At 38.7% G+C, this 24,362-nt stretch overlaps 2 protein-coding genes across 3 annotated transcripts in view; both read left to right on the forward strand.

Annotated features, from left to right (window-relative positions):
• LOC146469836 (uncharacterized) overlaps positions 1-24,362 on the forward strand; it is a 52,188-nt gene that overhangs the window by 15,874 nt on the left and 11,952 nt on the right. For both annotated transcript variants that reach the window (XM_085122805.1, XM_085122804.1), the window contains exons 4-7: positions 1,836-1,988; positions 2,395-2,554; positions 10,476-10,693; positions 11,465-11,687. In XM_085122805.1, coding sequence (XP_084978931.1) covers positions 1,836-1,988; positions 2,395-2,554; positions 10,476-10,693; positions 11,465-11,687 — 754 coding nt within the window. The remainder of the gene's footprint in view (positions 1-1,835; positions 1,989-2,394; positions 2,555-10,475; positions 10,694-11,464; positions 11,688-24,362) is intronic.
• LOC146469837 (uncharacterized) lies at positions 3,755-8,729 on the forward strand. Its single transcript, XM_085122809.1, has 2 exons — positions 3,755-5,346; positions 8,588-8,729. The coding sequence occupies exon 1, from the start codon at positions 4,352-4,354 to the stop codon at positions 4,976-4,978; it is 627 nt and encodes a 208-aa protein (XP_084978935.1). The 5' UTR covers positions 3,755-4,351; the 3' UTR covers positions 4,979-5,346; positions 8,588-8,729.

A 24,362-nucleotide genomic window follows, 5' to 3' on the forward strand; every position in this document is an offset into this window, starting at 1 on the left:
AAACTAAGTGAAATCATTAAATGAAAAGTTAAACTTACAGTATAACGCGTTGAAGAGCGGTAGTGGATTGATTGATTACCACGTTAGTGGGTCGTGGTTTGAAACTGTTCGCTTTATTTGTTGCTTTTACATACAAAGAACTTTTTTCGGTGCTTTCCTGTGAGTCAAGTAGGATGTATTGAATAATGCAAATAACCAACAAAGCAAGCCGTGAATCTCACAAACTGTTGGTCGGTGCTCCTTCATAGACTAGTAGTTTCTATCTAGAGAGGAGTAGTTCTAAATTATCCAAACGAGCGAGGCGTCTCTGAGTAAAGTGTCACCGGATTTTTGATTAAACGAATGAATTGTGCCCGGAGTTGAATTATAAAGCTGTTTCTTTGGTATACGGAAATACTTGCCAGCTTACTGAATGAAATAAAAGCTGGAATAGTTTTGCGTCACCGTTGTAAGTAATCTTAAGAAGGCAAAACAATTATACAAAAGAAGTTCAAATGATTGTAAATGTATGGCGTGTTTATACTGTCAAAATTTAGCGTGTCAAATCGAGAGTCAACATTCCAAAATTAGCGCCATAGCTCCAATCCAGTCATCAAAACTTTTCTATATCGAGTGCCATTTTCTCGTAGCGGACGGGTTAATTCGATCAGTTTCCTTCTAAATCCTGCAAATTAAATCGTTTACATTAAATCGATCATCAGGTCCTTTCCAAATTAAATCGATCGATGATTTGACTATACCCAAGATGCTTTGCTGGTGTACTATATCTGCGAACAAAAAACGACTACTTATAAAAAGTTTTGTACTCATTAAATTTGGCAAGAAACTCTTTTTTCTCTCCCTAACACATTTAATTTTTAATTCTGAGGATTGAAATGATCACACTACAATCGAGGACAAAAGGTCATGGCACAAATCTTACAAAGTATGCTATTAACCGTTAATTTAGCGTGACCTTAACTAAAGAAACCATGTTATCTATCCCACGGGGTATTTCTCTTGCGCTGAGTCAACATTGTACGGGGATGGGGGACGGTGACCAGATATTTTTTACGTTCTCGTGTGCCGTGTTTCTGTCGCGTGCATACGAAAACATCGTAACTTCGAATTTTTCCAACCCGTTTTGACCTTGATTGTTGTTTTGAAACGCAATAGAAATGCTCAAGTTGAGCCACCCATCAGATCGGTTAAACATCAAAAATTGATGCTATATCTTCATGAAAGTGCACGCGCTCTTTGGTCACTTATCACAGAACTATCAAATCCATAATTATAATACTAGGAATGCTCAGTCCTTCCGCTTGCCACTGTGCAGAACGAACACCAGGAAGTTTTCAATTTACTTTCAAGGTCCAAACTTTTATAATTCGCTAACTTCTGACATAACTAGTTCTCCCTCCTCCGCTTCTTTTAAAAGAAAGCTTAAAGAATTTCTTCTTTCTAGGTATTAACTTCTGTAAGGCTGTAATTCTTAACTAACTAACTTACTTAATATGTGTATGTGTACGTGTGCGCGGTCAAAGTTAATTTACCATAAGTCCATATTGTAATTCTAATATAAGATTAGTTAAGTGAGGAAGCCTGACTTGTTATAAGCCTCGTGGTTTCTTTCAGGTTTCCTCGCCATTTATTTTCTTTCTTCAATTTTTTTCTTCATTTTTTCTTCCCATCTGTAAATGTTGTGTATATGGCGAAATAAATATTGTATTGTATAACTATTTGGACATCAGGACATGCTGGCAAAACGTATTACTCGAGTGTGTGCCGATCTGATGCCACCGATAAGGATATAAATTTTGCTGCGTAGCTTCATTAACGCGTGACTTCAATTTCAGGCGAGTGTAAGATTGACAGGCGCGGAAAACAAAGTAAAAAAGCTTTGCTACTACATTGATGGCTGCAATCTTTCCGAGGATTGCACAGTAACATTGCAAGAAGTATCACATCCGAAGTACAATCTGATACTTGCCAGGAAATGTGAACCACAGGTATTTAATGTGATGTGCATCATGGTTTGCATATAAATTCTCTGTAGTAAACACAAGTAAATCATCAGGTTACTTCTTTCTTGGACCAATCTTCCCGGGCACTGTTATTAGGTGTACGGAAATTTGCTATCACAGCGTTGTATTCAGAATATCCTATGATGTACGACCCACGGGACCGGAATGAAAACGTTTCAGTAAGAATTAAAAATTTCGCCCTCCGGGCCTTACATGCTTTCTCTAAGAATAAGAAGGGGGCCTGGGCCTCCCAGACCATTACCCTAGATCTACCTTTGGATCATAATAACAAGTCTCATTTATTGAAGTCACTTGAAATTGGCCTTTTGTTGTTAAAACTATTGCTTTTACAGCCCTCCGACTTAATGTATTAGTGTCGTCTCCTCTTTAGGATCTGGAAGCTATTAGCTCCAACAGTAACTCAAGCTACCAGTCTAAATTGATGGAGGACGCTCTGGTATCACTCCGCAACCTCAGAGAGACAGAAGAACATCCGAAGGCAAACATGTGGTGTCACTTTGGAACGGCAGTCATCAGAGTTCCCGCGAAAGGTAATGATTTATTTTGCTTCAGTTACAGCTGAGCACATAGAGAAGGGGATTCGAAAACGAGTGTTGTTTTCTGATTTTAATCTCGTTTTTGTAAACAAAATAAACAAACAAAAAATAAAAATAAAATAAAAAGTTGTGCCACAATGCCGTTATTTTTTCAAGTTGCATCCTGGAAAAAAAAATTGTAACAGTACCAGTTTGTAGAAGTTATCCCCACTCCCCACAATCAAAGCTGATTTCATGTGTAATAATATGCGTACAAAAATGTCTGCAATCTGATTGGTGGAGAGCATCTTAATTATCCTAAGTGTAGTGCAGAAATGTGAAATTAAGTGCAGAAAGTTGAAATTAGTGCAAAAAGGTGAAATTAAAATGATTGACAGGTACGCAAATTTTCAAATCGGCTGTCTCGAAACAAAATGGCGAAGTTCAACAGGTTTGAAGAGAATAACATCATTTTAATTGAAAGTTTAAAGAAAAATGCAAAGAAACTCAACAAAGCACAAACACACTGGCTAAGATCAGTTTGGAGGTCTTGGACAGCACAAAAGGGCTACGACCAAAATATTGAAAACTATGAACAGGTGGCACTCAATAAAATTCTCGAGGATTTTCACGCAACCATGCGTAAAAAAGAAGGGAAAGACTATACGAGCATGACAGTTCTCTCACTGCAATTAAACGTTACCTAAGAAGGCAAGGTTACAAATACTCCATAATTAGAGACCAAGGGTAAAAAAGTTCCAAGCAAGTTCTTGAAGGTAAACCTCGGCTACTGCGACAACAAGGTAAGCTTAAAGTCAAGCTGCCGAACAAGTCTCGGAAGTCTGACAAACAGTAAATTAAATGAGCTGTGGAAAAGGAACAGGCTTTGAAGCACAAGTCCTGGTACAAACGGATTGGTGGCTGACCTGACTCAATATTTTGGCCTAGAGCATCGTGTTGAAAATTTCCATGTCGGCTTAGACGAAAACAAACTTTGAATTCATCGAAAACCAGACTAAAACACGCCAGCTTGGACTGTCTGTAAAGCCTCGGCTCATGAAATCCAGCCAGTTCTCAAACATGCCGAGGAGGGTGATTGACTTCAGACTTCTTTAAACATTGACTTAAAATTTTACTTTGTGATTTGAGAACATGCACTTTTTAAAGAGATGGTATTTTTATCATGTTTTCCTTACGTATCAACATGTATGTCAATCAAGCTTGTCATTTTTTAAACCAATCAAATACATGTAGGCGGAGCGTTAGCCGACAGACGAGAAATAAACAAAAGTTCATTTGAAATTTTTGTATGTATATTATTAACAAGTAATCATGATTTTTCTCGTGCAATTTGGAATAAATGAGCACTTGTAAAATTTTAATAGACCACAAATTGCACTAGCCCAGCGGGTGAGTGCAATTTTCTTAGCCTTTTAAAATTTTGCTCGTGCTCATTTATTCCAAATTACACTCGGAATCATGTGATTACCTATACAAATGCGTTCTCTGTGCAACTACATTTGATTAACATAGGGAGAGGTAGGATTGCAGCACTAGGTACTCAGATTATGGTTGGCTAAAAAAAGAAGGGAATATGTGTCAACAGTAGGACATCTCTCCATACCACAGGCAGCCCAAGGTCGTGTCACTAGAGAGCGTGTAATAATTAATTACTAGTGGGCATGATGACCTTCGACTGGGGATGGGAATGGGACTGGACACTATCTAGTAAAGACGTGTCGTGTTGAGCTCCGTGCCGAGCAAACGTATTTTCAACTTAGAATTAGCCTTACTCGTTATCACTCGCGTTGTATGTCTGGTGTACGACTTAGATCAGGAAAAAGAACAGGCAAAGCAGGAATTGTTGAGCGGAAACCAAAAGAAAAGTCAAAGGTGACGAAGGAAGAATCGACCATGAACGACGCCATTCTTAAAGAGCTCAAATCCCTTCGAAGTGACCTTACAAAACAAATGCAAATAATTAGTGACGAACTCGCAACTTTTAAAAACACCACCGATGCCCGACTTGCGAAGATTGAAAACGTCATTTCAAAAATTGTTGAAATCGACCAGTTGAAGCCGAAAGTAGAGAAGCTCGAAGAAGATGTTGGTGGCTTGAATACAACGCTAAATGAAACAGAGACGTCTTTTCAAGAATGTAACATGGAGTTGAAGAAAAGAGTAGAACACTTGGAAAGATATTCACGAGATTTTAATATTCGAGTGCTGGGTGTGGCTGAAGAAGATGGCGAAAATTGCTTTACGATAATACAGAATTACTTTAGTCTTCTTGGTTTCCAAGATGACATCGGCGAAATAGAAAACGTACACCGTACCGGCAAGAAACAAGATGACAAACCCAGACAAATCATTGCTAAACTGTATAGCAGACCTTTCAAGAGAGAATTTCTTCGTGTCGCTAAGAGGCCTGAAAATTAAGAAGCATTGAACGGAATTCGATTTGTGGAAGATTTCACTCCTTATGACTTTGAAACCGAAAAAAAGCACTCCCAATAAAGGAAGAGGCTTTCGACAACGGTAAGAAGGTGCGATTTACAAGAGGCAAGCTTTTCATAGACGGTAAGGCAGTACCTGTTGAATAACTGTTATTAAATTTGCTTACTTCGGAGCACAACAACGGCAGCGCTCTTTACAATTAATACCTGGCGATGAATTTGCTTGTGTTCAGACGGCCTGTGCCAAAGGGCACAGGAGCGAACTTTGTAAGCTCTAGAAAAGTTTTGTTACTCTATTTCTTAGTATTCGCTTTTGTTTTAAGATTAATTCTGTGTGTACTAAATTTTTCGGTTTGGTTTGACAACAAAAGTTTTAATTGTAAGCCTACAACTATTAACATATCTTTACTTCATGCATACAATAAATTATTTACTCTCGATCCGTCCCTCCTTGTAGTCTTAAGTTTATTTTTCCTTTGTTTGTATTTTATCCTGACACATGGTAGTTGGTAATTTTTTTTTTCTCTAGATGTAAGAGGCATCAGCAACTTCCGTAAAAGAAGGACAATTTTTACTTGGTGTAAAAAACAAAAAGTGGATGTCATTTTTCTGCAGGAAACACATTCCACAAAGGATAATGAGTTATTCTGGAAAAGGGAATGGGGCGCTCCTTTCTATCGTTCGCATGGGGCTAGTAACTCTCGCGGGGTAGCGATACTAATAAGGAATAATTTTGATTGCAGAGTTGAAGAAATAGTTTCGGACGTAAATAGTAGATATATTATGCTCAAGGTACTCTTGAAAGGTGAACGGGCTATTTTAGGTAACATATATGGTCCTAATCAAGATAATAGATTAGTTGATTTTTATTATTTGGTTCTCCAAAGCATAAAGACAAATGATTTGGAAACTGAAAACATCATAATGGTGGGGACTTCAACTGTCCGTTAAACCCTATTGTTGGTATTGGTGGGATTCTTGTCCCCAGACAGCGTGTAATCAATGTCATAGAACATTTACAATGGGAACTTGACTTGCATGATATTTGGCGTATCAAAAATCCCACAAAGCGGAGTTATACTTGGCGTCAATCACAACCTTTAATTTTGTCTAGATTGGATTACTGGTTTACTGATATCATACCATCAATAAAAACTGACCACTCCGCAATTATTATAGAATTTAAAGATGTCGGCGATACTGTCAAGGGCCCTGGACTTTGGAAATTAAATTGTTCTTTATTAAGAGATCATCTGTATGTTGACGAAATAAATCGTTTGATTCCCACGTGGAGGGTAGATCTGTCTGATCCGCGTTCAATATGGGACTGGGTTAAGTATAATATTAAGAAGCATTCGAGAAAATATTATATGAATAAATGCAAACAAAGACGAGAAAAAGAGCAACAACTTAACGAAGAACTTCAAACAGCGCATTTAGCTTTTCAAAATGACCCATCTGAAGAAAATTTGGTTGCTCTAAATATCTTGAAAGAAAAGATGGAAAAACTGTACGAACTAAAAGTTGAAGGTATAATTGTAAGATCCCGAGCACGCTGGCATGAACACGGGGAAAAGAACTCTAAATATTTTCTTAATCTAGAGAAACGGAATCACATCAGAAAACATGTTCGAAAACTTCAGCTAGGTGGCGTTATCAAATCCTTTTGAAATTCTATAAGCAGAAGAGGAATTTTATGAAAGTCTATATAAATCTCGCCCCGTGATGGTATGCAACAAAATGAAGCGTACTTTAATTACGAAGAACTACCAATACCAAGGCTTTCCGAAGAATGTAAACAGTTTGGCGAAGGATTCATCACCTTAGATGTGTTCTGCCAGATTTAATCCACGAGAATCAATCAGGATACATTCCGGGTAGAAATATTTGTGATAATATTCGCTCAATCCTTCACATAATGGAATATACAAAAGACAAAAACGAACCTGGTATTTTATTTTTTATTGACTTTGAGAAAGCTTTTGACAGCTTAGAATGGGACTTTCTTAATAAATGTCTCGAACTATTCAATTTTGGACCGGATTTTATTAAATGGGTAAATATTTTCTACAAGAATATTCAAAGTTGTGTTATAAATAATGGTCTGTGTTCCCATTACTTCAAAATAGAGCGTGGAGTGAGACAAGGAGACCCTCTCTCTTCTTACCTGTTCGTAACAGCGATTGAAAGTTTGTCTATCTTCATAAGAAATAGAGAGAGTATCAATGGGGTCAAAATCAATGGTTTACAGACTAAACTTTTGCAGTTTGCGGATGATACGACAGCTATTTTTATCGAACTTGAACTCTGCTAATGCCCTTTTTAGCTTACTTGAAGATTTTGAGAAAGCCTCTGGTTTAAAACTGAATGTTAAAAAGACTGAAGCAATGTGGATTGGATCTCTTAGGAGCTGTGAAGATCAACCACTTGGAGTTAAATGGCAAACATGTGTTAAATTCTTAGGAATACATATAACGTATGATGTCAAGCTATTAGTCGAGAAGAATTCTAAACAAAGACTGAAGAAAATTAGGAATACGATTAACCTTTGGAAAGTCAGAGCGCTGTCCATCCATGGTAAAGTTACTATTATCAATTAAGGCCTTTTTGCTTTCAAAAATGATCTACCCTAGCTCTGTGCTACCTACTCCGCCCGAAATTATAAAAGAGTTTAATACTTTGGTGTTTGAATTCTTATGGAATGGAAAAGATAAAGTCACTAGACGTTCTACTTGCGCACCCTACGATTCTGGTGGTATCAGAATGGTTGATTATGAAAACATGATAAAAGCCCTAAGGTTAAGTTGGTTAAAAAAGATTGTAGATGATGGTTATCATTGCTTCTGGAAACTGTATCTAAGCTATCTCTTAAGTAGTCACGGAGGATTGTTTTTACTTAACTGTAACTACGACGTTGATAAATTAAATACCTTACCCGATTTTTATTATGAAATCTTATTATGGTGGTCAGAATTACGAGATGTTGCTGATTGTTATGGTGAATATAAATATATCGTTTGGAACAATAGAGAAATTAAGATAGACGGTAAAAGCGTGTTTAATAAACACTTTTCAAAAGGCATAAAGTATACCGAAGACTTATTGTATGAAAAGACAAATATTGACTCTTTTAATGCTGTCGGAGGAGAAAGGCTTTTAAACTCCAATTTTTTGACGTGGAAAGGATTAAGACAGTCTGTTCCCCTGAATCGACAAACACGTCCACCCACTTTCGATGTCGTTCTTGATTGGGAAAATTTTAAACGTCGTGACTACTATCGATTGTTAATAAAGCTCAGGTATGAAAAGCCTAAGAAATGGGCCAAGTTAAGGGAAGAATTCGATTTAGAAGATAATTATGACTGAAGCATTTTTGCTGCCCATAAGAGTTTCCAGTGAACCCTACTTACGATCTTTTCAATAAGTATTGGATTCTATTCTTTTTACCAATGACATCCTTTTTAAAACAGGCTACATTTCAAGCCCTAACTGTTCCTTTTGTCAAGATACCACTAAAACTAGAAACCATATATTGTTTAGTTGTCGCTTTTCACACTCTTTTTGGATGGACGTTGTTGCCTACATTCTAAAGAACATAAGTAGTTGCTGTTGTCTCTTACTGCGTGACGTTATCATAGGAATCTTGAAGGAGGGAATGGATCTAGTTAATTTTGTAATAATTTTAGGAAAAAACCTATTTATGGGCTTGCAGCACAAACAGATTAAACCGTCTGGAAGCCACTTTAAGAAAATTCTTGAAAATAAATACGAAACTGAAAAATATCTTGCATTTAAATCCAATAGAATTGTTTCTTTTCGCAATAAATGGAAAAACTATGAAGGGTTGCTTTAAAGTGGCTATAACCAATAACTAATTCTTTATTTTTATTTTAGTTAATTATGAAATATTATCTTCTAAGTACTGTAGTAATTTAACAAGTACACACACGCAAAATAAAGAGAGAAAAGAAAAACCCTTTGTACAACCTTTATAATTTATCGTGCCTAGTGAAACTTATTAGTGAAACTTATGTAGAAGTATTGTTATACAAAACGTGTACACTAATACTCTGTTAAGCTCTCCCTGGGCTTTTTTCTTTCGTTTTTTCTGAGTATTTTAATAATTATTTACAATTAATGTTGTATGTTAAGGAAGATTGTATATTAAATAAAGAATGTTTAAAGAAAAAAAATGATGACCTTCGAGTGCAAACAGCTATTGAGAATCTAAACGCATTATAAGACTTTGTATAGGAAATATACTGTCGATTTTGAAGCTTAAGAAACGGTAGGGGCTTGGGTCCGAGGTCAAATTAACTCAACCCGATGGGGTACAGTCATTTCATGTACGGCACCTACCCCATCCCCACAGCGGCATCTCGGTCAGCTCCATTGTTACGAGCGACCAATGGCATAGCTGTGGGGATGGGGTAAGTGCCGTACATAATAACTGTACCCCATCGGTTTGAGTTAATTTGACCTCGGACCCAAGCCCCTGTGACCATTTCCAAAATCATCAGGTCTTCGAGAAAAGACGCGATCGTGGAATCGGAAGCAGAAAATGCTCATTTCTAGCCAAGTGCGTGGGGATTTTTGACGACGAAACATTCACTGAGGGTCGCAAATAATGGGGCTTTAGCTTTACGTGAAATATTCGCGGCTGGGATGGATTTTCGAGGCGCAAACCGCCTCTGAGCGGACTACGCGCGCTTACAGTCGACATCTTAGTGTGCTGCCTTGACTCCGTCTTATGAAGGGAATGAAAGTGATTTCAAAGAATGCCCTAAACGGTAAAATAAGCTACAAAACACACAAGAATACACAAGAGTTGAGTCAGTCTTATTCATTTTATTGAATGAAAGTTAAATTTAGCGTTTTCTAAACTTCATAATCGATAATATTTTATTTCACGTACAAAGTCTTATAACGCGTTTAAATTCTTAACGGCTGCCTGTAGCCCAATACCGCTTTGCACCCTTTTAAAGGTCAACATCCCACAAGTAATCAATTATTACACGCTCTCCAGTGACGTGAGGTTGGCAGTTTTATTCGTTTTATTGAATGAAAGTTAAATTTAGTGTTTTTTAAACTTCATAATTGACAGTATTTTATTTCCCATACAAAGTCTTATAATGCGTTTAAATTCTCATCAAAGGTCATCATGCCCACTAGTGATTAATTATTACACGCTCTCTAGTGACGCGAGCTTGGGCTTCCCGTGTCCATACTCGATAAAATTTCCTATAGTCCCTGATACTAAGCTGTCTTCATTCTAGCTATCGAAAAACAACACAATCTTAACTTCTTTGTTCTTTTTATTAAAAATACTTATTTGCCATTAATAGTTGTCCATGTTCTTTTTTAATTACTACGTGAAATTAAACTCTGTTGTCATTAACTCTGCCTCTCAGTAAGAAGGAATAAACTCGTACTCCTGATTAAAAATAGATAAGATTGTGTTATAAATTGTTCTTTTCTAGAGAATGTCTTTGAGGCCGAATGGAGCGTCGATGAGGCAACGCATAACCTTCAATTATCAGATGAGGGACATAATTGGAAAATGGCTTTTAGAGCAGGAGTGGACTTCGACGAGGGAATGTTTAAACAAAATAATTACAAGATTAATGAGAATGATCCATATATAGCGAGATATGATTTAACATATCTCACGCCATCCTATCATCATTTAAAGTGTAAGGTAATTATCCAAAGAATTTCATGTCGCGTTTTTAAGCGGTCATCCTCGTGGAATGGCTCAGTAACCTCTTAAAACAGGTTGGACAGAATTCATGTCATATACAATAAAAACGACATTTCATTTCATATTTCAGTGGTAACTTTTAAGTTAAAATATAAATTAAAATGTATGGTTTATGCTCCAAAGCGCTCACAAAATCACTTACTCGATTGAGAAACTACAACGATAAAATGGTGTGACAAGGAGAACGTGGAATAAAACATTAAAGCTAAGATCCTACTGTCAGTTTTTTATAGTCGTACGAAATTCAATTTCCAGCAAGCTGGTCGTTACTATATTTTAGTGGTCAAGACAATGGAACTTACGTTGAGGAATAGCAAATGGTGACAGCAACCGCTCAGTAAAAAATTAAAGTAATTTATAGGGAAGTATAGTCTTCGGAACTTTGACAAGTGACCTCTTAATAGAGGATGACCGCTTTAATTCGACTGCAATGACCCTTCATGATTATGGTAACTGGCTCTTTCAGTGAAAAACTGGAGGATTCTAAATGGTACAGAAAACAACTATGGCAAATTTATATAAACAACTTTAAAAACAACACGTCAATCTTCCGACATCCACATTCCTTTCGTTAGCTCCTAGTATGCTATTCATCTTTGCAATGAAGGCGTTACAAAAGTAACTAACGAATTTATTATTTTATATTTTTCATTTATTACCATTCAATTTTTATTACTTTGTTAAGCTAAATCCCCTTTTATTAATTAGGTGTGGGTTACGCACGAGAACGTCAAGGGGAGATTGGAGGATATTGAAATCCCTTTTAGTGACGTGAAGAGAGTCTTGAAGAAAATTCATTTTGAGGACGAAGCAACACGATCACGATGTCGAGGATGGCTGGTTCTTAAATCTCGAAGATATTTACAAGCTGACATTTTGTTCCCTGGTTGCAAATATGATTGCACAAGATTAGCCATTCATGGGCCAGCAGGTTAGATGTCCTTTACTTGATTTCTTTTGTAGTCATCACAGTAATTTATGCCGCGGCACCTAACGAGGATTATTTAAAAAAAAAATACTTTCAGTTTGGTTTTCTGTCTTTCAACGGGGAACGGGTCCTTTCTTCACCCAAATTTACTTATGAGCTACAGTTGGCCTTCTGAGGTTAACAGGGAGTCGAACTACAACGTTGAAAGTTTTACACACTAGTAGACTTTACGAACTCTGATGACGCAAAGCACGGTCCATTATCAGTGATAGCGGACCCCGACACTGCATATCGGCTAAACATGGCCATCCGACTTCTAATAACAGCCTTGGAGGTTTCAATAAAGAAAGAATAAACCTCAATGATGTCGTCAGCAACAGCTAAAAGAATCCAGCCTGAGAAAGAGTAGAAGAGTTGGCTCCCTAAACGGTACTTTTGAAATGCGAAATATTGCATCTGTCATGTCTGTGGGGCGTGGCATTTCAATTTATGGCTCGCACCTTAAGTTTGGCAGGGTGAGCTTTCAGGCCAACCTCGTTCCCAGGGCCTTTTCCTGGGGCGTGGCGGGGCGGGAAAATGCCCTGGGATTGGCCGGCGAATTCTTCATTTTGATTGGTTGTTTGTTTTAAATAATTCATGCAAACCATGGCCAGGGATAAGACCCTGGGGACGAAGATTTCTCCTCGAAATCCAGTTTGCAGACCCTGAGATGATTCTCATGAGAGTCATTACATGCTTCGAATATTCAGAAAAGCTGGTCCATCAAAAGATCTGTGTGCTAAAGTCTATAAAATTTGTGGCATAAAAATTTCGGAGGACAATACGAGGCCAATGGTATTATGTAGGGGTTGTGTTTCGTTCGTAAACAAGATGGAACAGTTTATTCAGAGAGCCCAAGCCATAGAGAATACGTCGTATTACGATAAAAGCTCAGAACATGCTGTAAAGCGATGCATTCAGCTTTTACCTTCTTCCCCTCGGCTGTTGAAGAGTTCATCAACGAATATGCCATTCGAACGCCCCGAAAACCCTTGCGATACTTCTGTACACGTGGATTAGCCATAGAAGCGAATCCCACCAACAAGAAAGCAGCTTTCCTTTTCAACTCCGCAAGCTGCGACAGTTGTAATACGTAAATCGACAGGGAGATAACTGCTCAACTCCTTCTTCGGATCAGCCGAAGCGAAATACTAATTCAAGGTGTGCAGAACAGCCGTCTTTCTCTTCGCGGCAAGAAGTTACCGTGGTGCCAATGTCTAAATCAGAAGGACTTAATTGTACAATCACTTTTGTGGATCAGTCGTCGACGCGAACTGCATCAAGTTCTGGAGAACAGCCTTCGTTTCAAACTCAACAAGCTGCAAATGTTCTAAGGCCTAAATCAGGAGACAATGACTAGATCAATTATTTAACGCTCAGTCGTTATTGACTGAAAGACAGCAGTTCTAAAATGCTTGTACAAGCTGTCAGCCACAGGGATGCAACTGTATTGGCGGCTATCTTGGAAAATGACTGTCCAAGCCTGGTTGTGAAAGAGTTGAAGAAAAGCGTTTGTAACGAGTTGAAAACATCGTGTACAAAGCTGTGTAAGCGTTCGCAAGGTTCCGTTTTGTATGGAAACGATTATGACAGCATAAAAGACTGATTTCAATAAAGTTTGGCTTGAACTGAAGACGAATCTCCCTTTTCTTGTTGAGCTTATGAACGCAGTGTCTGGCAAAAAAGAACTCCGCGGCAGTAACATGAAGCTCGAGCTTCAAGAAAAGTACAGTATTTTGTAATCGATCCCTATCAACGAGAGGTGGCATGAATACAGTTCTCGTCATTGAAGGTGGATGTATCAAAAAGGTCAGTAATATAATATATGATATTTAAAGAGCGGCATGAAGGGTGGGTGGTAAAGCAATATTTTACGGATGAGTGCAGTGGGTGAGAAAGATATTGTTTTTGACACACCATGTTATTATCTTTTCATATATAGACAAGCTAACTGTTTGCGAAAACAACCATGAAAAAGTGGGGAACAAAGTCATAAATATCCTCACTTGGGAAGATATGGACAATATGGCATTCGGGTTCTGGATTTAGTTTCATCTGGATTTTATATGTGTTGTATTTTCCAGTGCAACACTCATGCCCATATAATAATAACTGACTTTTGCAATGAATTGAAAGTAAGAGATCATTATTGCATGTATGCTATAATTTGACACTTTTAATTCTGCTCCCCTTGTGTAAGCTTTAAAATTGACTTAATAAACTTGGTGTGTGGCTGTCAACTGGGAGAAGGGATACTATGCTAAAGCTCTTGGGAGGTCACTTTTCACATGTAGTTAATCAAGTGTATTTTAAGAGAGTAAGTTAAGATATACCTATGGTAGTTCATAGTATTTACAATTTATGATGTTTTTATCATCACCAGAGTTCATGTCAGTTCTACGCACAGCACTAAGCTCAAATCTAAGCAAAAAGAACAAATGTAAACAAACTGATCAGTGTAATGGTATCAACCGAATTAATTACATATCAATAGTGTATTTTAGGAGTTCACAGTATTTACAATTTATGATGTTCTAAGGATCGCCTCCAATGTTTTTTTACAGATTATTTGACGGCTTTTAGAACTATCCGCAACACGAGGGGAAGTGGGAAGAGCTTGATGCTGCCCAAAGTGAGAACTGCGACTTCAAGGAAGTCTGTTTTTATTTTCATGGGTCAAAATGGAGGATCTTAACTCAGTGATGATTTTTAAAACTCGTATTTTAGATTCTATAGGTCACTGACAAGCGTTTTAATTACCGTTAAAGTTATATATAATATCATTAAGGCTTTGTAGGTTCTTTCCCTTTTACAGGGCCTTTAGCTTTTTGCCAAAAAAGTTAACCTGGTTAAGTAACATTAAGGGGCGCGTTCATGCGGAGGGAATGTTCGTCAACGATTCGAACCTCCCGTCATGGCTGCTTGTTTGGAGCTCAGAGGAAGACAAGCTTTAATCGGTAGACAGTCGATTATCTCCTCGATGAGGAACCTCTATTAGAACCTTGTTTTCTACGGGTCGAGCAAGCGCTTTTCCAATGTCATGGGTTTGGTTCCTAAATTTAGATAGTGAAAAAGTTGTAGAAACGAAATTATAAAAGTAAAATATCTGATTGATAGATAGATACTTTATTATAAACACCACTGCAGCCATGGGCTGAATTACGGGATATTTACAAATTCTAATAATAACAAAGAGAAAATAAGAAAATTACAGTATCTACATCTTATAGACATGGCTAAAAATATAATAACAAAGAGGAAATGAGAAAATATCTACATCTTATAGACATGGCTAAAAATAAAACTGTTCTTCAAACGCTCGGTCTTACATAGGGGGAGAGTGAAATCACTTTTGCGTCTCAGTGCGTATTTACAACTCTTCCTTTGAGGGAGGAGGCTATGGAGACTGTGGGTGGGGTTACAGACGATCTCGTCGAACAGATCGATTGAAATCTTTTCTCTCCTCTCATGAAGTTTCGGTAGGCCAACTGTTTCTAGTGCTATACTATATGACAGGTCAGGATAGATGATTCTGAATGCCCTTCTTTGGATCCGTTCCAAATCTACACTAATGTAGTTTGGTAGAGAACGATGGAATACAGGACTTGCGTATTCCAGGACGGGCCTAATACATGTCACATAGAATTGCACCAGTTCACTTGATGCCACTCCGGATCTCTTGAGTTGACGTAAAAAGTAGAGACGAGAGGAACACTTCCTAATTAGTTCAGAGCTGTGCATGTTCCACTTTAAATCGTGGCTAATGGTCACGCCTAGCAATTTGGCACTGGTGACTGATTCAAGGGGCTTGCCATTTAAGACTAGGGGCTCAAAATCGTGGTTGCTAGTGGAGAAACCAATTCGAAGTTCTTTGCACTTGGACTCATTCAGTTGGAACCCATCGAGACTCGCTTGTCTCGAAAGGTCATCCACAGCTTCTTGGAGTTTGCTCTCACTACCCTTTGTTACTATTTCGGAACAAGATGTATCATCCACGTATTTCCACATGTCAACTGGTGTGTCCGATTCATTAATCACGACAAGAAATAACCAGGGGCCTAATTTTGTTCCCTGGGGGACACCGGATGGCACAGAGCGCCATTCAGAGTGACAATCCTGAGCAAGTTTAACTCTTTGTTTCCGGTCCATCAAGAAGTCAACGATCCAACCTTTGACTTGACTCGGAATATCATATGTTGTTAGTTTTTGGACAAGAACACTGTGATCGATAAGGTCAAAGGCCTTACGGAAATCAAGAAGGACTACTCTTGCCGTGGCACCATTTCCGTCGGTGTTAACAAGCCAATTATGCGTCATACTGACCAAGGCAGGTGTAGTAGACGATTTGGGAATAGTTCCAAATTGTCGACGGTCAATTCTTTGTAACACAGCAGGTTTAACGTATTTCTCAACAATGTGATCTTCAGCGAGTTTAGACAGAATGGGCGTAAGGGAAATCGGACGGAGGTGCTTGTTAATGTCATTAACAGGCCTTTGTTTTGGGACCGGGACTACGTCAGCCTCTTTTCAAGAAGGCGGAAGGCGGGATTCGTGGAAAGAGGAGTTGAGGATCGCAGAGACTGGACCCGCCAGGAGATCAGCGTTTCCTTTTAATAACCATGCCGGGATACCGTCTGGCCCATGTGCTTTGGAGAGGTCTGAAGGCAGAAAGGAACGATTACATGTGTTTCTCACTTCAACTGATCCTTCGACTTCAGAGGTATTCGTTGACGTTTGGTTTTCCCTGGACAAATCCATCAATAAATGATCATCTTGCGTAGAAACGAAGCTTGGTAGCCCCGCAATCTAGGCGTTGCGAAAGATTGGGGACAAAAATTTTGTTTCAGGTCTCTCCCGAAAAATGGTGACCAGCTCAATAAAAAATCTTAGGCAGGAGATTATTTTCTTAGCTACGATCCTGATAAAGTAGTTCACAGTATTTACAATTTCTGCTGATCTTCTAATCATCATCAGAGTTTATTTCAGTTCTACACATATAGTATTGTGGTCAGATTTTAGCAAAAACAACTAATGTAAACAAGTCAATAAGAACCATGGAATCAACAGACATAATTAAGAGCGGCTGCCTGTAAGAATCGAGAACTGCATTTCAGCGACCACTTGGTCGAATTTCTGATATTTCGCTTGAAGATACCTTTGGATTAACTATTTTCGAAAATCATATTTTAAAGTTCCAAGGTATTTCATTTTTTGAGAAAATTGCAAGAGTTTGAAATGCGGCCTAGGTGCGGTCACGGGCCTATGAAAACCGCGAAAATTTAGGTCAAAGGACGAAGCCCCGTTCACGGTGTAAAATAACCCAATGAACTTGAAACTTTACACAAACCTAGACCAACCATCTCACAAGAAAATTAATACAATAAATATTCCAAACCCGCTGGCTGCTTTCTGAAGCATGCAGATTTGTGTACGCTACTCAAAATGGCCATGAAACTAATGTCTATTTTCATTGAAATAAAAGTGTTTCTGGTATGTCATTTTCCCTAAATTAAATCTCATACCTTAAAAGAAGAAGAAAAGAACTTTATTTGTTCAAAGTTTCAAGCTCTGATTCAAACTCTTTCCCACTCAACGAAGATTGAATATGCGTGCGATACTTGCGGCTCACAATTCACGTCACGAATTATGAGATCAGAACCGATTCACAAACACTTGACATCTGGAGCCCGTGAATGTTTCCAAAAATCACACATTGGTCCCTAAAACTAATCAGACTGACTGAAAACAGCCATTCAATGTTTTCCGATTCCATATGTCTTTCCTTTTGTGCTCTAAAATAATATAAGTTATTGCGGTCAATTAGCCTACGAAACATGTGCAACAAATTTGCATACCATTTCGATGTCGCAGGAAAAAGTAGTGCAAATCAAACTTTACAGCTCCTTTATCTTCTAAAATCAAGCAGTCGATCAGTAAAATGGAGAAAAACGTGTAACTCTGTTCCTGCCGTGTTGTTCTGAGTGTTCCGTTTTAGCAGCGACGGCCCAATGCAATAAGCCAGTGTGACAAAACAACTGTAACTCGATATTCACTTTGCTGATGTCGGTAACGCCCACGTGACCCTGGCCAGGCACTTAATACGCGTTCAGGGCGCTTTAAAAAAGTACTGCTTGTGGGCCAAGCTACGACGACCTTGGTGATGGTGACCTTGTCAAGCTTAAGGACTGTACAAGGGATATGAGAACCCACCTTTCCAGCTTTGGTTTTTTCCGCAAAAAAAAGGAAGTAAATATAAAATCGACGTTCAAGTATTACATTGACTTACATTAATGAAGATCCTGGAATGTCGATTTACTATTAAAAATATAAAGTTTGTAACTTTGCAGGTATTAGAGTAGTGAATTCCCCACCGTCCAACCCGACCTCCCCCACCCCCATATCCCCTTTCGATAAGCATCAATCGTGGTTTTTGTTTACTTTCCTAAACCGGTTTTCTCGTTGTTCCTGCCAGTTACTTTCAATTTCCGAGAAGATAGGAACCTTGCCAGCCTTGGTCTGTCTGGTGAAGGCCACGAAAAGTAAATTAATACTAGCGCAAGCGGGTGAGGGCCGTAACTACCTTATTACTGGCGCAAAGCGGGTGAGGGCCGTAACTACCTTATTACTAGCGCAAGCGGGTGAGGGCCGTAACTACCTTATTACTAGCACGAGCGGGTGAGGGCCGTAACTACCTTATTACTGGCGCAAAGCGGGTGAGGGCCGTAACTACCTTATTACTAGCGCAAGCGGGTGAGGGCCGTAACTACCTTATTAGTAGCACGAGCGGGTGCAGGGTGGGGGCTGTAAATTCCTCTGATTACTAGCACGAGCGGGTGAGGGCCATATTTTGCCTATTAATTTTCCAATTTCAGATATCATGTTATAATTTTTTTTCGCGGAGTTGAAAGAAACTGGCATGAGCAGTGAGAAAATGGTTTAGGAAAGTAAACAATAACCATAGTATTATTGACGCTTATAGGTAGGGGGGAGGTCAGGTTGGTGGGGAATTCACTACTATGCTCTCAGATATACAGATTTCATATTTTCAATTGTGAGCATGGTGGTTATAGATGTTGTTTTCTTTTTGTTTTTGGTGAAAAAATTGACGTGCCAGGGTCTGTATAACTGCAAGTTAAAAAACGAAATGACACTTATACTCGTTTTTTTTTTTTTTTTCGCGAAAAAACAACAACAACAACAACCAAGCTGGTAAGACAGGCTCTCGCTTCTCTTGTACAGTCTTTTAGCTTGACAAAATTTTCATTACCGGAGTAGTCGTAGCTTGGCCCACAAGCAGTACTTTTCACTGTTTACAGTTTCTGAAAGCGCCCCGACGCGCAGGATTCCATATCGAAATGCCTGGCCAGGATCACGTGCGCGTTACCCACATCAGCAAAGTGAATATCGAGTTACAGTTGTTCAGTGTCACATTAGCTTACTGATTTGATCCGTCGCTGCTAAAATCTAACACCCAAAACAACACGGCAGGAACAAAGTCACACGTTTTTCTCCATTTTACTGATCGACTGCTCGATTTTAGAAGATAAAGGAGCTGTAAAGTTTGATTTGCACTACTTTTTCCTGTGACATCGAAATGGTATGCAAATTTGTTGCACATGTTTCGTAGGCTAATTGACCGCAATAACTTATATTATTTTAGAGCACAAAAGGAAAGACATATGGAATCGGAAAACATTGAATGGCTGTTTTCAGTCAGTCTGATTAGTTTTAGGGACCAATATGTGATGTTTGGAAACATTCACGGGCTCCAGATGTCAAGTGTTTGTGAATCGGTTCTGATCTCATAATTCGTGACGTGAATTGTGAGCGCAAGTATCGCACGCATATTCGATCTTCGTTGAGTGGGAAAGAGTTTGAATCAGAGCTTGAAACTTTGAACAAATAAAGTTCTTTTCTTCTTCTTTTAAGGTATGAGATTTAATTTAGGGAAAATGACATACCAGAAACACTTTTATTTCAATGAAAATAGACATTAGTTTCATGGCCATTTTGAGTAGCGTACACAAATCTGCATGCATTAGAAAGAAGCCAGCGAGTTTGGAATATTTATTGTATTAATTTTCTTGTGAGATGGTTGGTCTAGGTTTGTGTAAAGTTTCAAGTTCATTGGGTTATTTTACACCGTGAACGGGGCTTCGTCCTTTGACCTAAATTTTCGCGGTTTTCATAGGCCCGTGACCGCACCTAGGCCGCATTTCAAACTCTTGCAATTTTCTCAAAAAATGAAATACCTTGGAACTTTAAAATATGATTTTCGAAAATAGTTAATCCAAGGGTATCTTCAAGCGAAATATCAGAGATTCGACCAAGTGGTCGCTGAAATGCAGTTCTCGATTCTTACAGGCAGCCGCTCTTAACCATCAATAGTGCATTACAAAAAATAAATCACGATGTATCTACACTAAGGGACTTGTCAGAAACTAGCAGGGGGGGGGGGGGGAGGTGGAAAACAGGGGGAAGTCACAGTTTTTTTCAGCCTTTCAAACGGGAAGGTCATAAAAAAAGAATGAAAGGAAAAGAGAAAGTGTGACAAGAAATTAAGCCACCATGATGGTAAAGGGATGCTATAATATCAATTATTTGATAAGAAAAGCTATTGAAAGTATAAATGCAACAACACAACTTATAAAGCAGCTCATTTCTTGCTTTTGCACGTCAATATATTGTTAAATATCCCTCAGAAGAACTGATCTCTCTAACAGCATCACTTTCAGAAATGCTACCATCAGGATCATCCTCAACATTATCATCACCATTTATTCCATCATCATCATCATAGCCATGCCCACCATCACTATCATCACCCTCAGTCTCACTTATGGTAAATGCAATATGTTGCTTGATAACGTCTTCTGAAGTCACAGTGAACAGTCCCTTGACAAATGGATATCGGATGTAAGGCAACTACTTCTTTTTCGTAAGTGTAAACTCTATATTTTTGCTCTGACAAGCATGTCATTTTCCTTTTTTAAAGCAAATTAGAGGTGGCTCTTTGAAGACTTCTCGTACGAAAGGCTGGTTTTGTATTAAGGTATCAGCCACCCTTCAGGACCGTCCGCGCGCGGATCGCTGCCATATTTGAGGTTTCAACGTTTTCAAATAGATATGCTTGAGAGCATTCTTTAAAAAAAAAATCAGAAGAAAATATTATTTCTGTCGAAAGATATCGGGGGTAAAAGATTTTTTCTCGTTTGTTATCTTTTAAAATTCATCGTTGACAAGATCTGTTATGCCCGTGTCATATATCAATTAACTTGCCTGTCAACTAGTAACGTGATACCGAGTGCGTGCCTCGACACAACACGTGCGAATTGTCTTCGTGTTGTTTATAGCCTTTAAAATTCTCCGTGGACATTGAGCGTTTGTTTCGGGGAGAATACCGCCAGAAAAAAAAAAAAGGTCGTGTTCGTTTTCCTCATCGCAACCGAGAGCGAAAAAGAAATCGAAGAGCGAGTTTGGCAAAGAATGGGCCGCAAAATTGGCAGAGAGCGACAAAGGCTCATTTTATCGGCAAGAGAAGTGGCTCGAGGAGTTGGATATTCAGAAAAGCGAAAATGCTACAGTTGCTGAGAGTGCAAGTCGCTCCAAAATTCAGCTTGAAGAGCCAGAAGAAGAAAGCCAATGAATGATTTGCCAGTAATCAGATATCTATGTTATGCGCACAGGATTCTGGGATCGCCAGGAGGCAAACATTGCAAGTCGCCAGAAAGAAATGTATGGCGTAAAGTTGTTTCTTCGTCAAAAGCAGTGATTTCGGGCAAAAAATAACGCATTTTCGCCGCGATTTTGTGAGAAGCGGAGGTGACTAATGTTGTAAGATTTTGTGTTTTAACTGGGATAATATCTATCGATAAATGCGAAATGTTGATTGTGCAATCACTGAATCTACATCACGTAATGGTGACCAATGGTCTCGAAATAATACAAACGTAGGTATTAATTTGAGGAGATTGACTCAATAAAGCCTTTTGAGTTGTAATTGTATGTGTGCCGATATTAACAACCTATGCCAGGCGGTGATCATTGTGCTGTATGAGGTGTGTAAATATAGGGGTGACAAGCCTTCGCGCTCCCGTGCGTGTTTTAGTTTTGCCCTCACGGGTATATCTTTTTGAGAACACCCTTTTATATATGAAATAAGCGGTGTCCCCAGAAAATTTTCTTTAAGAGCTGGATTTTTTTCTGATTAAATGCCATTTATGGTTTGGAGGATTTGCGTTATGGTCACTGTCGCAAGTTTTGTATTTTGATCTCAAAGGTCATTTCTGGGTTATGCGTTCCGTTTATTGTCTTTATTAGAATTCTTGTTGTTTCTGTTTAGCGACTGCCGTTCTTATGTACTTTGTGGCATTTGGTTCAGGTTTGGTACGGCCCATTTCAGCGCATCTGGTGACAGTATAGCCTCTCTTTTTATCACTGTAAGGATAGGATTTGAACGATGCACTTGTATCTTGCAACTTTTAATTTGTGTTGCTGGGCCCGGCTATTTTCTTTTGTCGTAAGATGTTGCGTTTCTTATCAGGGTTATCTGTCTTTTGATCCTTTTTTATCATTGTAGCTTGTTTGAAAGCTATGCAATGCGTTAAATTGAGGGCTTTTAAAGTCCTCTTTAGTCCGTTTGTGTTTTTGTTAATATCGCCTCGCTCCGCTCTGTAGCTCTGAGGTTTGTGTAGCGGGAGCTTTAATTAGTATTTTCCTCCTATGTTTTGATTACGCCACAGAATGATTACACAATTATCCTGAGTTAGCATTCTCGTTGCTCTGGCCACGGCAGATTTCCCCGTGTTTACTATCACTTGTTTCAACCCTCCACAGCGCAATAGCTCGGTAATTTCCATACCCTAGCACAATAATTTCTCTCCTTTGTTTGGGTAAAATTTTCAGCAGCCATGAAGTTATAACGCACGTACGTAACTAAAAAGAAAACAATCTCAACACACATAATTACAACTGAAAAGGCTTTATTGAGACAATCCCCTCAAATTTACACCTAAGCTGCCTAAGTTTGTACTTTTTCAATAGAATAACTTGATGTAGACTCAGTAGATTTCACAATCAACCTTACGTATAAGAGTGTTTATCGATAGATTTTATCGCATCAATCGCATGAAAACTTACAATTTCCACGCGCCAACATTAGTCACCTCCGCTTCTCACAAAATCACGGCGAAAATGCGTTACTCTTTGTCCAAAACCACTGCTTTTGACAAAGAAACAACTTTACGCCACACACTTCTTTCTAGCGACTAGCAAATTATGTTTGCCCCCTGGCAATCCCAAAATCCTTTGCGCATACATGGGTCTCTGATTACTGGCAAATCATACATTAAGCTCATCGACCCCATCTGCTGATGGAATGGGAAGACAATAGGCGGTCTAGCTATCGTATCGAGCGAAAAGCTCCTTCAGAAACGGGACTAGTCTGTATCTTGTCGATTTTGCCAGGGAAGAGTCCAAGTCATGGAAAATGCAGCGACAAAGCATGGACTTGGTTCTACCTGGAGAATCCAGTGCGAGAATGAAAGCTGTCCGTCCCACAAGACAATAAACCGGGCCTCAGTTCTTGGCCTTCGAGCAATCGGTGGTGGACATTCGGCGGCTTCGCTTTCGTTCCTGTTGATTTCGCACTGGTTTTCGGCATCTTTACCAACCTAGCCAACCTTTCAAGAAATAAACACAATATATTTTTATTGTTACATGTAAGGCGTATTGTTGTTTGTAAATTAAACGATTACTATGCATGTACGTTCACTTATCTCAACAAATTTTGTCTTTAGTCTACACGCGGTGTAATAGAACTGACTGGAAGCAAAATAGTTATTTCCCGCTGCTTGCCGCGAAAGGTTGTTCCTGTTATACATGTTACCTGTCAAAGTCCTATTGTTGGGGAAAATTAATCCCTCTCTGATATCAATCAGAATAAAAATTTTAGGTGTTATAACTGGCCCATTCCAAGTAGGATGCCGCCAAAAATGTATTTTCTATTTTATCTCCGAACACAAATTTTGCCGATCGGCTCGCACGTTTTGAACTCCAAGTAGGCAGCCTTTCAATTAATTTCAATTGGCTAAAATTTGGCCAGTGATGCCATATATCTCTTCTTCAAAACCGTGTCTGCGAATTTTAATACTCCTTTTGATTTAAAAGCTAGAGCTTTTTTCCTCAGGGAGTGTTGACTAATAGGTCTTATCACGGTTTTCGACGCCATTTTGACGAGTAGGCAAACAGGCTTGAAATAACAGTGTTTGTATGGAAATCCGATATCAAATTATTTTCACAAAACATTGCTTCTGAAAAATTCATGAATTGGAAACTTTTGGCACTAGGAAAAGGATTTTGAGGGAAAAAATTGGAGGGATGTAGCTGTGCCAGAAAGCGTCCAGTCGTGTTTTGAATTTTCCATACATTTGTCTGTAAAGCGAACCAGCCGTGAACTGCTCCAAAAATAGCTCGCGGGAAAAAAAATACAGGGAAATGTATGGAAAGTTTATAACACGACTGCACGCTTTCTGGCACAGCTACATCCCTCAAATTTTTTTCTTAAAATCCTTTTCCTAGTGCCAAAAGTTTCCAATTCATGAATTTTTCAGAAGCGATGTTTTATGAAAATTATTTGAC

The sequence above is a fragment of the Pavona decussata genome, unplaced genomic scaffold (assembly GCF_977016875.1).
Source record: "Pavona decussata unplaced genomic scaffold, jaPavDecu1.1 SCAFFOLD_116, whole genome shotgun sequence".
NCBI classification, from domain to species: domain Eukaryota; kingdom Metazoa; phylum Cnidaria; class Anthozoa; order Scleractinia; family Agariciidae; genus Pavona; species Pavona decussata.